Source organism: Nicotiana attenuata, unplaced genomic scaffold, assembly GCF_001879085.1.
Source record: "Nicotiana attenuata strain UT unplaced genomic scaffold, NIATTr2, whole genome shotgun sequence".
In the NCBI taxonomy this organism is placed as follows: domain Eukaryota; kingdom Viridiplantae; phylum Streptophyta; class Magnoliopsida; order Solanales; family Solanaceae; genus Nicotiana; species Nicotiana attenuata.
Window position 1 is genome coordinate 49,091 of NW_017671217.1, and position 11,114 is coordinate 60,204.

At 34.7% G+C, this 11,114-nt stretch overlaps 1 protein-coding gene across 1 annotated transcript; it reads left to right on the forward strand.

Annotated features, from left to right (window-relative positions):
* Nucleotides 1-3,822: 3,822 nt before the first annotated feature.
* LOC109206765 (serine/threonine-protein phosphatase 7 long form homolog) lies at nucleotides 3,823-9,689 on the forward strand. The gene is made up of 6 exons (XM_019369619.1): nucleotides 3,823-4,092; nucleotides 6,966-7,080; nucleotides 7,190-7,834; nucleotides 7,982-8,149; nucleotides 8,242-8,631; nucleotides 8,746-9,689. The coding sequence occupies exons 2-6, from the start codon at nucleotides 6,985-6,987 to the stop codon at nucleotides 9,337-9,339; spliced, it is 1,893 nt and encodes a 630-aa protein (XP_019225164.1). The 5' UTR covers nucleotides 3,823-4,092; nucleotides 6,966-6,984; the 3' UTR covers nucleotides 9,340-9,689.
* The last annotated feature ends 1,425 nt before the right edge of the window (nucleotides 9,690-11,114 follow it).

Consider the following 11,114-nt stretch of genomic DNA (forward strand, 5'->3'; position numbering starts at 1 on the left):
CAGTGCATTAAGTGGAAACCGCATATGCGGCTGGTAAGATCGAAGAAGCAGTACCGCAGAAGAGGGAAAAGGGCCGTAGGTGCGGAATCCCTGGGTTAGAAAGTATATAAGTTCCCCTTTGCGAAATTTTGGTTGTTTTCCACCATTTTTTATCCGGGATTGAAGCTTTTGGGAGATTTTGAAGAGGGAATTCAAGGGAACTTCGTGGAGGTAAGATTCTTGGAACTAAAACTCGTTCTATGGTGATATTTTACTGATTAGACATGGAATTTATGGAAGTTAGTGATTAAAATTGGGGGTTTAGGGTTTGAAATTGGAGACCTTGATTTAGGGATTTGAGGGGATGTTTGTGGTCGGATTTTGATGTTCTTGGTATGGACTCGTGGGAGGATAAGGATTCCATTTATGTGATTTTTATCGAATTTCGAGACTAGGGCCCCGGGGTCGGGTTCGACCAATTTCGAGATTTTTGATAAAATTTGATTATTTTCGCATGGGCTTCATTCCCTTAGCATATATTGACGTTATGATTCTGACTTTTGAATAGAATCGACGCGAGTTGAGGCCGTGTCGAGAGGCAAGGGCGTCGCGGTGTATTATTTCATCCAGTTTGAGGTAAGTAACGATTGTAAATCTAGACCTGAGGGTATGAAACCCCGGAATTTAGTACTGTTTTGATAATGAGGTGACGCACATGCTAGGTGACGGGCGTGTGGGCGTGCACCTGTAGGGATTGTGACTTGGTCCGTCCCGTGGCGACTGTATAGTTGCATATTTTCTTATACTGTATATAATATCCATGTGTTTTAGAAATGAATTCGTTAATTTGGGTTGAATGTCATGTTTGGGGCCTTGTGCCGAACTGTTTAGACCCTTAGGGATGTTTTACGATTTTCTTCACACTGTTTTGATTTGAAAGCATATCCTCAGTCATGTTTTACCAGTTTATTGTTTAATCCGGTATCATTACTCTACTTCTTAATATATGAAAACTGTTTGGGCTGAGTTTTCCTGATTTTCACTGGAATGCTCGAGTGGCAGTGAGGGTAATGACTGAGAGAGAGGTCGAGGACTGGATGGTGAGGATCATCTGATATCTATTTATGGATCGGGCTGCACACCGCAGCGATACTTATATATTATGGATCGGGCTGCACGCCGCAGCGATATCTATATATATGGATCGGGATGCGCGCCGCAGCGATATGACGCTTGGGCTGTAGGAGCCCCTCAGGAGTCTGCACACCCTAGTGAGCGTAGTCGACTATATATTACAGATCGGGCTGCACGCTGCAACGGTTATTATTATTATTATGAGATATCTATTGAGCTGGAGTGCTGAGTGTGAGTACTGATTGACGAGAGCTGAGTCACGAGTGACTGAGAGGCTTGCCCGAGAGGCTATACTTATGAGTGATACCTTCCCTAGGGAGCTTGTTTACGACATTTTTCTGCTTTCACTCTTCTTTTATACTGAGCCTCTATTGAAAATGTTGAATAAATATTTTAAAGGATTTTAATTGAAACTGGAGTTTTACGAGACAATTGGCTATTGATCTGCAGATTTTGGACTTGATATATTTCTGTGGAGATTTCTTGATAAGTATGCATATGATTTTAAATGCTCGTCACTGCACTCAGACTTTATTTACTTTAGTTACTTACTGAGTTGGCGTACTCACGTTACTCCTTGCACCTTGTGTGCAGATCTAGGTGCCCGAGCATCAGAGTGAGAGCTTCCAGCACTCTCAGTCTTATCCGGAGATCGCGAGGTAGCTGCACGGCTTTCGCAGCCCTGTCTTTCTCCATCTTATTCTAGTACTTTGTATTTTCAGACTTGTTATGTATTAATTAGATAGTGTTGGGTCGTACTTAGAGGCCCATGACTAGTGACATCAGCTTCGGGCTGGGTTGATGTATTTTCGTACTTATTACGTGCATTTCTTTAATATTTTAAAAATCGAAAGCTTTGAGACTTAATCTGTCTAGAAAGGTGAATTTATAAATGATCTCCGTATTGTTCGTGTTGTTTTTGGGCTGGCCTAGTACTGTGATAGGCGCTATCACGACCGGGGTATTGGGGTCGTGGCATTTATAAAGCAAAATAAATAAATAAAGTATTTAGCAAAATTCAAGGATAGGAGGACTAATATCATCATCAGAAAAATTTTAATTTTAAAAAGTAAAATAAATAAATAAAATATTTAGCAAAATTAATAAATAAAAAAATGCATGGAGCAAAATACTTATAAAAATCAATAAATTAAAAAAGGATACGATAAGTAATACAATATTTTTCTTAATTAGTGTAAAGAAAAAAAATTATACATCTATTTTTATAATAATATTCATAACCTAAGATCCAATTGAAAGCTATAAGATTTCATCAAATAAGTAATACAATATTTTATAATAAATGTAAATAAAAATCTTAGGAGATATAATCAGTTAAAAAATAGCCAAATCTAGGTAAAGAAATAAGTTATTGCGTATGTATCATTTACCAAAATTTTAGGATATATAATTAATTTTTGATTGTTCTTTGCATTAAAATGTAGGAGATTTTTTTTTTTCAAATAGCTTTCGAATTCCCAACTCTTGGAGCATTGTCTTGAGCAATGCCAAGTGCCTTATTCTTAGGCTAACACACGGCTTAATGTGGATACGTTTTTAAATAATTTTTAAAAACAAAGTAAAGTAAATAAAACATTATTGATAAATTTACACAATAAAATAGAATAAAATTTAAAATTAAATTTTTTAAAGAGTAACAAAATATATCTACGATATTATATTAAAAAGAAAATAGCGAAAAAAATATTAAAGAAAAATAATACATTAATACAAATTATATAGTAATACTAAATAAAAAACTCCATGGAACAAAACACTTTGCATAATTACCAAATTAAAAAAGGATAGTATAAGTAATACAATATTTTTTAATTAGTGTAAAGAAAAAAATAATTATACATCTATTTTTATAAACAATATTTATAACCTAAGATCCAATTGAAAGCTATAAGATTTCATCAAATATGTAATACAATATCTTTTTAATTGATACAAAGAGAACATATTATGAGATATAATCAATTAAAAAGATAGCCAAAATATAGCGGGGAAAATAAGTTATCGCATATGTATCAATTACCAAAATTTTAAGAGATATATTAATTTTTTTATTTTTCTTTCATTAAAATGTAAGAATTTAATTTTCCAAATAACTTCTAAATTCCTAACTCTTGGGGCATTGTCTTGAGCAATGCCAAATGACTTATTATTAGGCTGACATATGGCTTAATGTGAATACGTTTTGAATTTATTTCAAAAAATAAACTAAAGTAAATAAATATTATTAATAAATTTACACAATTAAAAATTGAGTCAATAGAATGAGATTTTAAATTAATTTTCTTAAAGAGAATATCTTCTATATATATTAAAGAGTAGCGGAAAAAATATTAAAGAAAATATTACACTTATATAAATTTATATTAACAATGTAATTGGATAATATAATAAAAAATAAAGAACAAAAAATTTATTCGATAACTATATTAGTCTTATTTTTAATTTAATAGATATTTTGTTATTGATTATATTGTTAATTATATTGATAAATGAGATGACAATTGAAATTTATTAGCAATACGATCTAATATGTTCAAATAATCTCGATCATAATTTAATTTAATTTTTTTTTTAATATTGACTGCGCATCTCGCTGTTACGACTAGTACTAGGTAATGATAAAAGATTGTTACATTTTCCTTTTTCCCTCTTTCCAAACAAGGAGTTGTGTAATCTATGTACATCCAAACAAAACCTTATCGACACTTTGTCAAATTCCCCAAATTGCTACAAGGCAATTTTTTTTAAAGAACCTAACCCTAACGACACCGTATTCCTAATTGTGCCTCGCCGATTCTCAACTCCATCTCCGTCGATCTCTTCTCCGGCGATCTTCTTCTCCGTTGACCCTTCATCTCTCTCTTTGTCACTCTATCTCTTTCTCTACACACACACATACACGAAGAGAGACACAGACATAAATTCATCGCCCATTGCCTTGACTTGCTGGTTTAACTGGTACATTCTCTCTCTGTCTCTCTAACTATATATATACATGTCTCTGTGTGTGTGTGTGTGTTTTGTGCTTTAAAAATTGTTACTTTTCCTTCTTGCCAATATGGTTTCTACCCTGTCTTTAAAGTTAATATTTTCCTTTCTGTTGTATGTTGGTCTTTTGGGCTTTTACCTAGTCATTTCAGTGACTGGAATTAGATTAAAATTTGGTAATTTGTAATATATCTAGTGATTCATATAATTGGCTCCAACTATTTTGGGACTGAGCAATAGTTGATTGATTGATTGGTAATTATCATATTTCGTATGGTTTATCCTAATTGTTTAGGACCGAAGCATAGATGATTGATTGATTGATTGATCAAAAGTTATTGAGGGCAGTAGTAATTTGATGTTTGAAAACACTAGCAGAGCCATGATTTTCATTAAGGGGTGTCAAAATTTGAAGAAGTAAATATACGAAAAAGTTGAAGGAATTCAACACATAGTATACACACACCCCTTGGAACTATGTGGCCCTGCCACTGCTTGCGACATTGTATTGAAGTCATGATATCAGCAAAAACATATGTAAGGGATGGTAATTTCAATCATCAGAAAATAGTTACAGCATCATTTAGTATGTATTTGTGTTGGGCTTCTGATAGAAAACAAAGTCTGGTTTAAGTGCAAACAGTGTAGCACTCTGCATTGACATTTTGCACTGCTAACTCCAAGATTAACCAGTGAACACACCGTTATAGAATCAAGTAGGGAAGTGTTAGTAAAAGCGTGATTTTCAAGTACGAATATGAATAAAGTAACTTTACTGTTATTTAGAATTCTTGTGAAAACAGCGAAGAACAGAATACAATGGAAGCAAAGTATCCATAAGATGATATTAACCGGTGGGGATTAAGGCTCTTGCATTAGGTCTAGTGTTTAACACGTGTTTTTTAGTTATATTAGCGACTGCAACTACTTTTGGGTTGAGGCGTAGTTGTTGTTGTATTGTTGTTGTAGGGTAACAGTTTTCTGGACAATGTCCTCTGTAGTCACCTTTAAATCCTACTGTTATTTGGAATTTCCTTCTCCATAGGTACCTTCCCGCAAAAACCACTAACAGGAATGATTTTGTAAACAAAAGAAGATAAGTTAACTTTTTTTTTTTGATGAAGTAAGAAGATAAGTTAACTTCTTAATAAGTGTGAGATCAACAATCTTCTTTTATTTTCTTGGTAAGCAACTTCAGTTTTACATTTTTCCATGACTTACATAATTCCAAAATTGAAATCGGGAAGCATTCAAAACTTTGTTTATTTCAATACTCACATTCCTTGTTAGTTAGGAATTTAGTTAATAATCCTAGTGATTGGCAACAAGAGGATGGTAATCCCTATCTCCTTAACCAGGACTCATGAAGTTCCAATCACTTATAGGTACTTTTTTAGTCAGTTAGGTCTCTGACTGAAGAATTAGAAAGTTCAAATAAATATAATCTACTTTTTGGAGTCTGTCATAAGATAATTTCTCACCGAACAGGAATTAGCACCTTCTTGGTGCAATAAATAGAAATTACTTACATATATTTACAAAACACATCACATTTCTCACTGAACAATAGGAAACCTTAATAATTTATTATTTCTACATCCGATTGAAGTTGATATTTCACAATGAAAAAGACGGGACCTGGTTTTTACTTTACATTTTATTTTAAGGTAAATAATGCTGTATATGCTACTTAAGCTTGCTCGGGACTTCAAGAATCAAGGCTAAGGTGTTTGAGATGAAGAACGATTTGATTCCTGCCACTGAGTCGGTCATCTGTATAAATGTACATTGGTTACAAAGCCGGATGAAGGGTAAGGCAGCCCAAGCATTGGCTTCGGGCCCCAAAATTTTAGGGGCTCCACTTTCCATTGGTAGTAATTTTATATTTAGTAAAAAATTGAGTATCTTAACGTTAAAAAGTAAAAAATTTAATACAAAAAGGAAAACAAAATTTTAATTTGTTACTGACGTTGATCGTTGAGATTTGAATAATCTAAAGGGTATACTGATATCTTTGATTTTTTATTTAGTGGGTAAAATTTGAGATCACTAGATGATAATTAAAAAAAAAAATATTGCCTTAGCCTCGATAAAAACATAATAGTCCGATATGGTAGTTTAGACTTATTTTTAAATTATATAACGTTAAAGGAAATACTACTAGTAGAAGATAATACTCTTATCGGTATAATCAATAAGACAACAAGACTTGATTTTTTTCAAATACCTATATTCCTCATAAAATTGTATTCTTATAACAATTTTGCATAGCATCAACAATGTTTTAGGAGAATAACTCGTTATAAGAAAATTATTAATAACTCTGCATCTAAAAGAGTGAAAAGAAATAGACTTCAAATAAAAATATATAAATTTATTTTGTTTACGAATTAGGGCCTCTGACTGAGATTTTGCTTTACGCCACCAACAATGTTGGGCCGCCCCTGATTGGTTACTTGTCTCACCACTTATGATGTAGATTCATGCTTGTTTAACTTGTGAAGTAGTTTCTTGTGTAGTCTAACTTTTGATGCATCCTTTGCTGGTCTTACAAGATTTAGATTCTAGGTTCTTTCAAGGTTTCTAACAACTCTAACCACGGTTTGGAAAAGGAGGGATAGGGGCTTCTTTTCCATCTTCCTATCCTTTTTTATTTATTTATTTATTTATTTATCTATATGCCCGTTTTAGACTTACCATCACTAGTTTCTGTTCAAATGCTTCCTAAATATAAAGCTTTCGTCCTTTAGTTTCAAACATTGTAGTTAAGGTGCATTACAAATTTTAAGGAAAACCTTAATTTTGTTCTTCATTAGTAGTAATGTTAAGTTTGCTTGTTTCAGAGATATGTCATAAGTAGTGATGGTGGACTACTATGCAACTAATCCTGGACCTATTGATGATGTTGTGTTGTACGATCAAGATAAACATGTATCATCTGCTATTTGGGAAGGGCAGGTATTCACTAAGATAACCTTCCTCCTTTTTTTTAATTTTAGAAATTGATACTTGACTGTAAAACAATGACCCAGACAAGAATTAAATAACTGGTTCTGACTGTTGACAGGAGCGTAGTGCTCTTAGGTGCCATGAACACACATCAAAGCTCGATCAGTGGATGCTCACGGAGAAACAGATTGAGTTGGTTAAGAAGGCTGGATTTGGCTATTTAAGAATGATACCGGCAATTAGTTTGGATAACCCACTCATTTCTGCTCTAGTTGAGAGATGGAGGAGAGAAACTAACACATTCCATTTCACTGTTGGGGAAATGACTGTGACCCTTGAGGATGTCGCCTACTTGCTTGGACTACCAGTTGATGGTGAAGCTGTTATAGGTGTGACATATACTTCATGTGAAGCAGTCTGTATCAGGTTGTTGGGGAAAGCACCTGACTCGGGATATACGAGTGGTGGGATGGTGAAGCTTAGTTGGTTGAAAGAGACCTTCTCTCAGTGTCCTGAGGATGCTTCCATGGAGGATATTGAGCGTCATACACGTGCTTATCTTCTTTACCTTGTCGGTAGCACAATTTTTTCAACTACCACTGGCAATAAGGTACCAGTCATGTACCTTCCATTGTTTGAAAATTTTGATGCAGCTGGCAAGTATGCTTGGGGTGCTGCAGCCTTATCCTTCTTGTACAGAGCGCTTGGGAATGCTTCCCTCAGGTCTCAAAGCACAATTAGTGGCTGTTTGACACTGTTACAGGTATGATGAGGCTAGGAAATTTTTGCCTTTGTAAGGTTTCCTCCGGGACACAACTGACCTGGCTGTGTCATGCTTTGATAAGTAATTAGAAAATGTAGCTCACCTTTATATTAAACCTTCCTGTGATTAGTTTTTCCTCTTTTGTAGTGTTGGAGTTACTACCACCTCAATGTTGGTCGGCCAAAGCTTAATCATGATCCAATCCATGAATGTTTCCCATTTGTACTTAGGTGGAAAGGTAAACAAAGCAGTCCAACATCAAACCGTGATGTGGCATTCTACCGAAAAGCATTGGACTCTATGAAGCCATCTGACGTAAGTTAGTTTTCAGAACTTGCTTATGTGACTTGAATCATTTACCTCTTGGAGATCTTAAGAAAATGGAACAATTCTATGCTTCCGTCCAGGTTGACTGGTGTCCTTACTCAAACATTAGTCACACTGTCATACCAGAACATATATTACGCAGCCTCATTCTCGGGAGATCAAAGACCATGTTGATATGTTATGACAAGGCTGAAAGGCACCTTCCGGATCGTTGCCTAAGGCAGTTTGGCATGCATCAGACAGTCCCTGAAGAGGTACAAAAGTGGGAAAGGAAGAGCCGGGGAGTTGATGGTGGTGTAGATCTCTCAACAAAAATGGAGTCAGAGCTTAATGAATGGTCGAATCGCCATCTCTACATTGTGGAGGCAGAGGAAGATGTGGAAGAAAGTGAATACATGCAGTGGTATTTGAGAGTTACAAGGAAGTTGGTGGGGAGGCCTGTGCCTATCTCATCTGAGTTTCAAAGAATGGTAAACTAATTTAGAAAATTTCAATTTCTGTTATCCACATCCTCTCTTACCTACCTCCTTACTCCGTAGTGCACCTCCAATTTTTCATTACAATCTTTTTTTTCGTCGTTGCAGAATGCCGCACTGAGGGAGATTGCCCTTATAGCAGACACCCTTTCAACTCATGGGATGGATGATCAACAGTTACAATCTGTCACAAGAATCCGATATATTACTTATGAATGCTTGAGGGATCAGATTGCAAGTACAGTAGTTGTTGCAACAAACTCACAAAGTGAAGTTGGAAAGAGAGTACGTGGAAAGGAGAGAGTAAGAAGGAAGGGGATGGGCAAACGTAAGCGGAAAGAAGAGATAGAGCAATATTATGCAGCAGGGATACCTGTGCAATCTCGGTTACCTGCTGCAACTTTTGATGCAGATGACTCTCACCTATATCACATGGGCAGTGATGATTTATGTATTACAGTAAGTGAGGATGATCACGGCCGGATATCTCATGTGGCTCACAGTGTCGATGATTTGGAGCTTTGCGAAGATGCTAATGGACTTGACGAATCACACTTCCATCATCTAGCTGAAGAAGATGGCCGGCTCTCCAGTGAAGTAGCAGAAGATAAGCCTCATGCTTCAATTGATGTTGTTCCCCAGGTCTCCCATGAAACTAGAGAGGACATTGCCCAACAGAATGATTACGGGGTTCTTGTTTAGACCAGTAAAGATGAGATTTTTATTCTGTAAGGGATGATATTCTTTCTAAGATTTATAACTGTAGGTGCTTGACAATATTTTGCTCATTTTGGTATTATTTCGTTGCATTATATGTTCCTGTTCATGGGCAGTCAATGATCTTCAGTCTTCCTGGGAACTTAGGAAATCCAAGCTTAGGCTTGTTGTAATTAGTTAGCTAGAGGCCTTTTTTGGCTTGCTTGATTTTCCTTTCGTTTGGATATCCTTTTTGCCCTCCTTTACTGGTTAAGGAGAAGAATTATGCAGACTCTGAATGCATAAACATGTATTTGTGAATGGTAATATTACGTCCTTAGCTTCTTCAACCTTTATTTATACCTGCATCCCGCAGTTGGACTACCTGCTTTTACCAAGTTTATATTTGTGGGTTGATTTCAACTTCTACTCTTTGTTTTTCTTTTTGGGAAATTACCAGCTGTGTCCATTTATAAGTAGTTCATTATAAAAATTGGCCAATTGATAAAATATTACTAATATTAGTCAAATTAAACAATTAGCTATTTGTAGTAAAAAAATATCAAATTTTTGCTTTGTTTTGAGTGGGTGCTATTAGAATAGATTGGGCACAACTTAAGAAGCTTGAATCTCAGTTTTGGGATGATTTGATGAAGTTTTGGGGTGGTTTGAATTGAAAATTCGAAGTAAAAACTGAACATGAAAAATATGATATGTGTATCACACTGTGTATCATTTGTGTATCATATTTGTATCAATTGTGTATCACATGTATATCCATGTATACATGTGTGTGAGATACATGCGTGATACATGTTTGATACATGTGTCGCAGAAGACTTTTTTGAACTCGATTTAATTACGAATTTTGATACAAAACCAGTCCAAATCACCTCCAATCTTCCTCAAATTTTGTATATTGACTTATCTATATATTTTCAATGAATTTCAACTATATCCATCGAAAAAGTTCCTTTTTTGTTTAGATTTTTGGAATATTGTATATATTTTTGTATTTCATCACCTTATTTGCTACCTTATCCATGAAATTTCCTTTCCGTCTTGTATCTAGTGTTGCTAATCACGCTTAAAAATATGAAATGTGATTTTTGTATGTGATTCTTTGAGAGAAAGAATCCTATTATTTGGTTTTTCAATTTTTGTTGGCTAGTTTTAGCAAGTCTATAACTAATGGCTAGAGGTTGTTAAATTGAGATTTACTCGGAACATTTGTGTTAGTTTTCCTTTCTTTTTCTAATGAAAGGATTAAACCGGTGAAAAATGAGGCATTCAGCCAATGCTTGTATCACATCCTGGAAAATGGTGTAAGTAGCATACTTTGGGGTCATTTTGTTCGAATACAAGTTATGCTAGGATTAGTTATGTAAATTTTACTGCTTTATACTGGGATTATTATTCCACCCTCTGACATGTATAGTTACCCCGGTACTATTTATAATCCTAGGATAATTTATTTCAGTATTAGTAACCAAATAAGGGATAAAGTTAATTTTTATCCTAGGATTATTTTTGCTTATCCATCATACCAAACAACACCTTCGAAGATAAAATGAGAAAAACTCTACGTCGACTAAGTTGTCTTGAAAGTACTACACTCTCTTAGAAGTTCATGCAACATACATAAAATATGGCACAATGGAAGGAAAAAAAAGTCAAAAAATAAGCATTTACCAATTAGTTGTGGTTATGAATTAGTTGAAAAAAGCCTTTTTTTTGTTCAAAATTTGTTTGCCAGTAAGAAATTATATTTTAGTCTTAAA

Excerpts from the sequence above, each read along its gene's own strand:
- LOC109206765 (XM_019369619.1), top strand. The coding sequence starts at position 6,985 with ATGGTGGACTACTATGCAACTAATCCTGGACCTATTGATGATGTTGTG. Across the intron at positions 8,150-8,241 it reads ACTCTATGAAGCCATCTGAC|GTTGACTGGTGTCCTTACTC; the intron begins GTAAGTTAGTTT and ends GCTTCCGTCCAG. Across the intron at positions 8,632-8,745 it reads CATCTGAGTTTCAAAGAATG|AATGCCGCACTGAGGGAGAT; the intron begins GTAAACTAATTT and ends TCGTCGTTGCAG.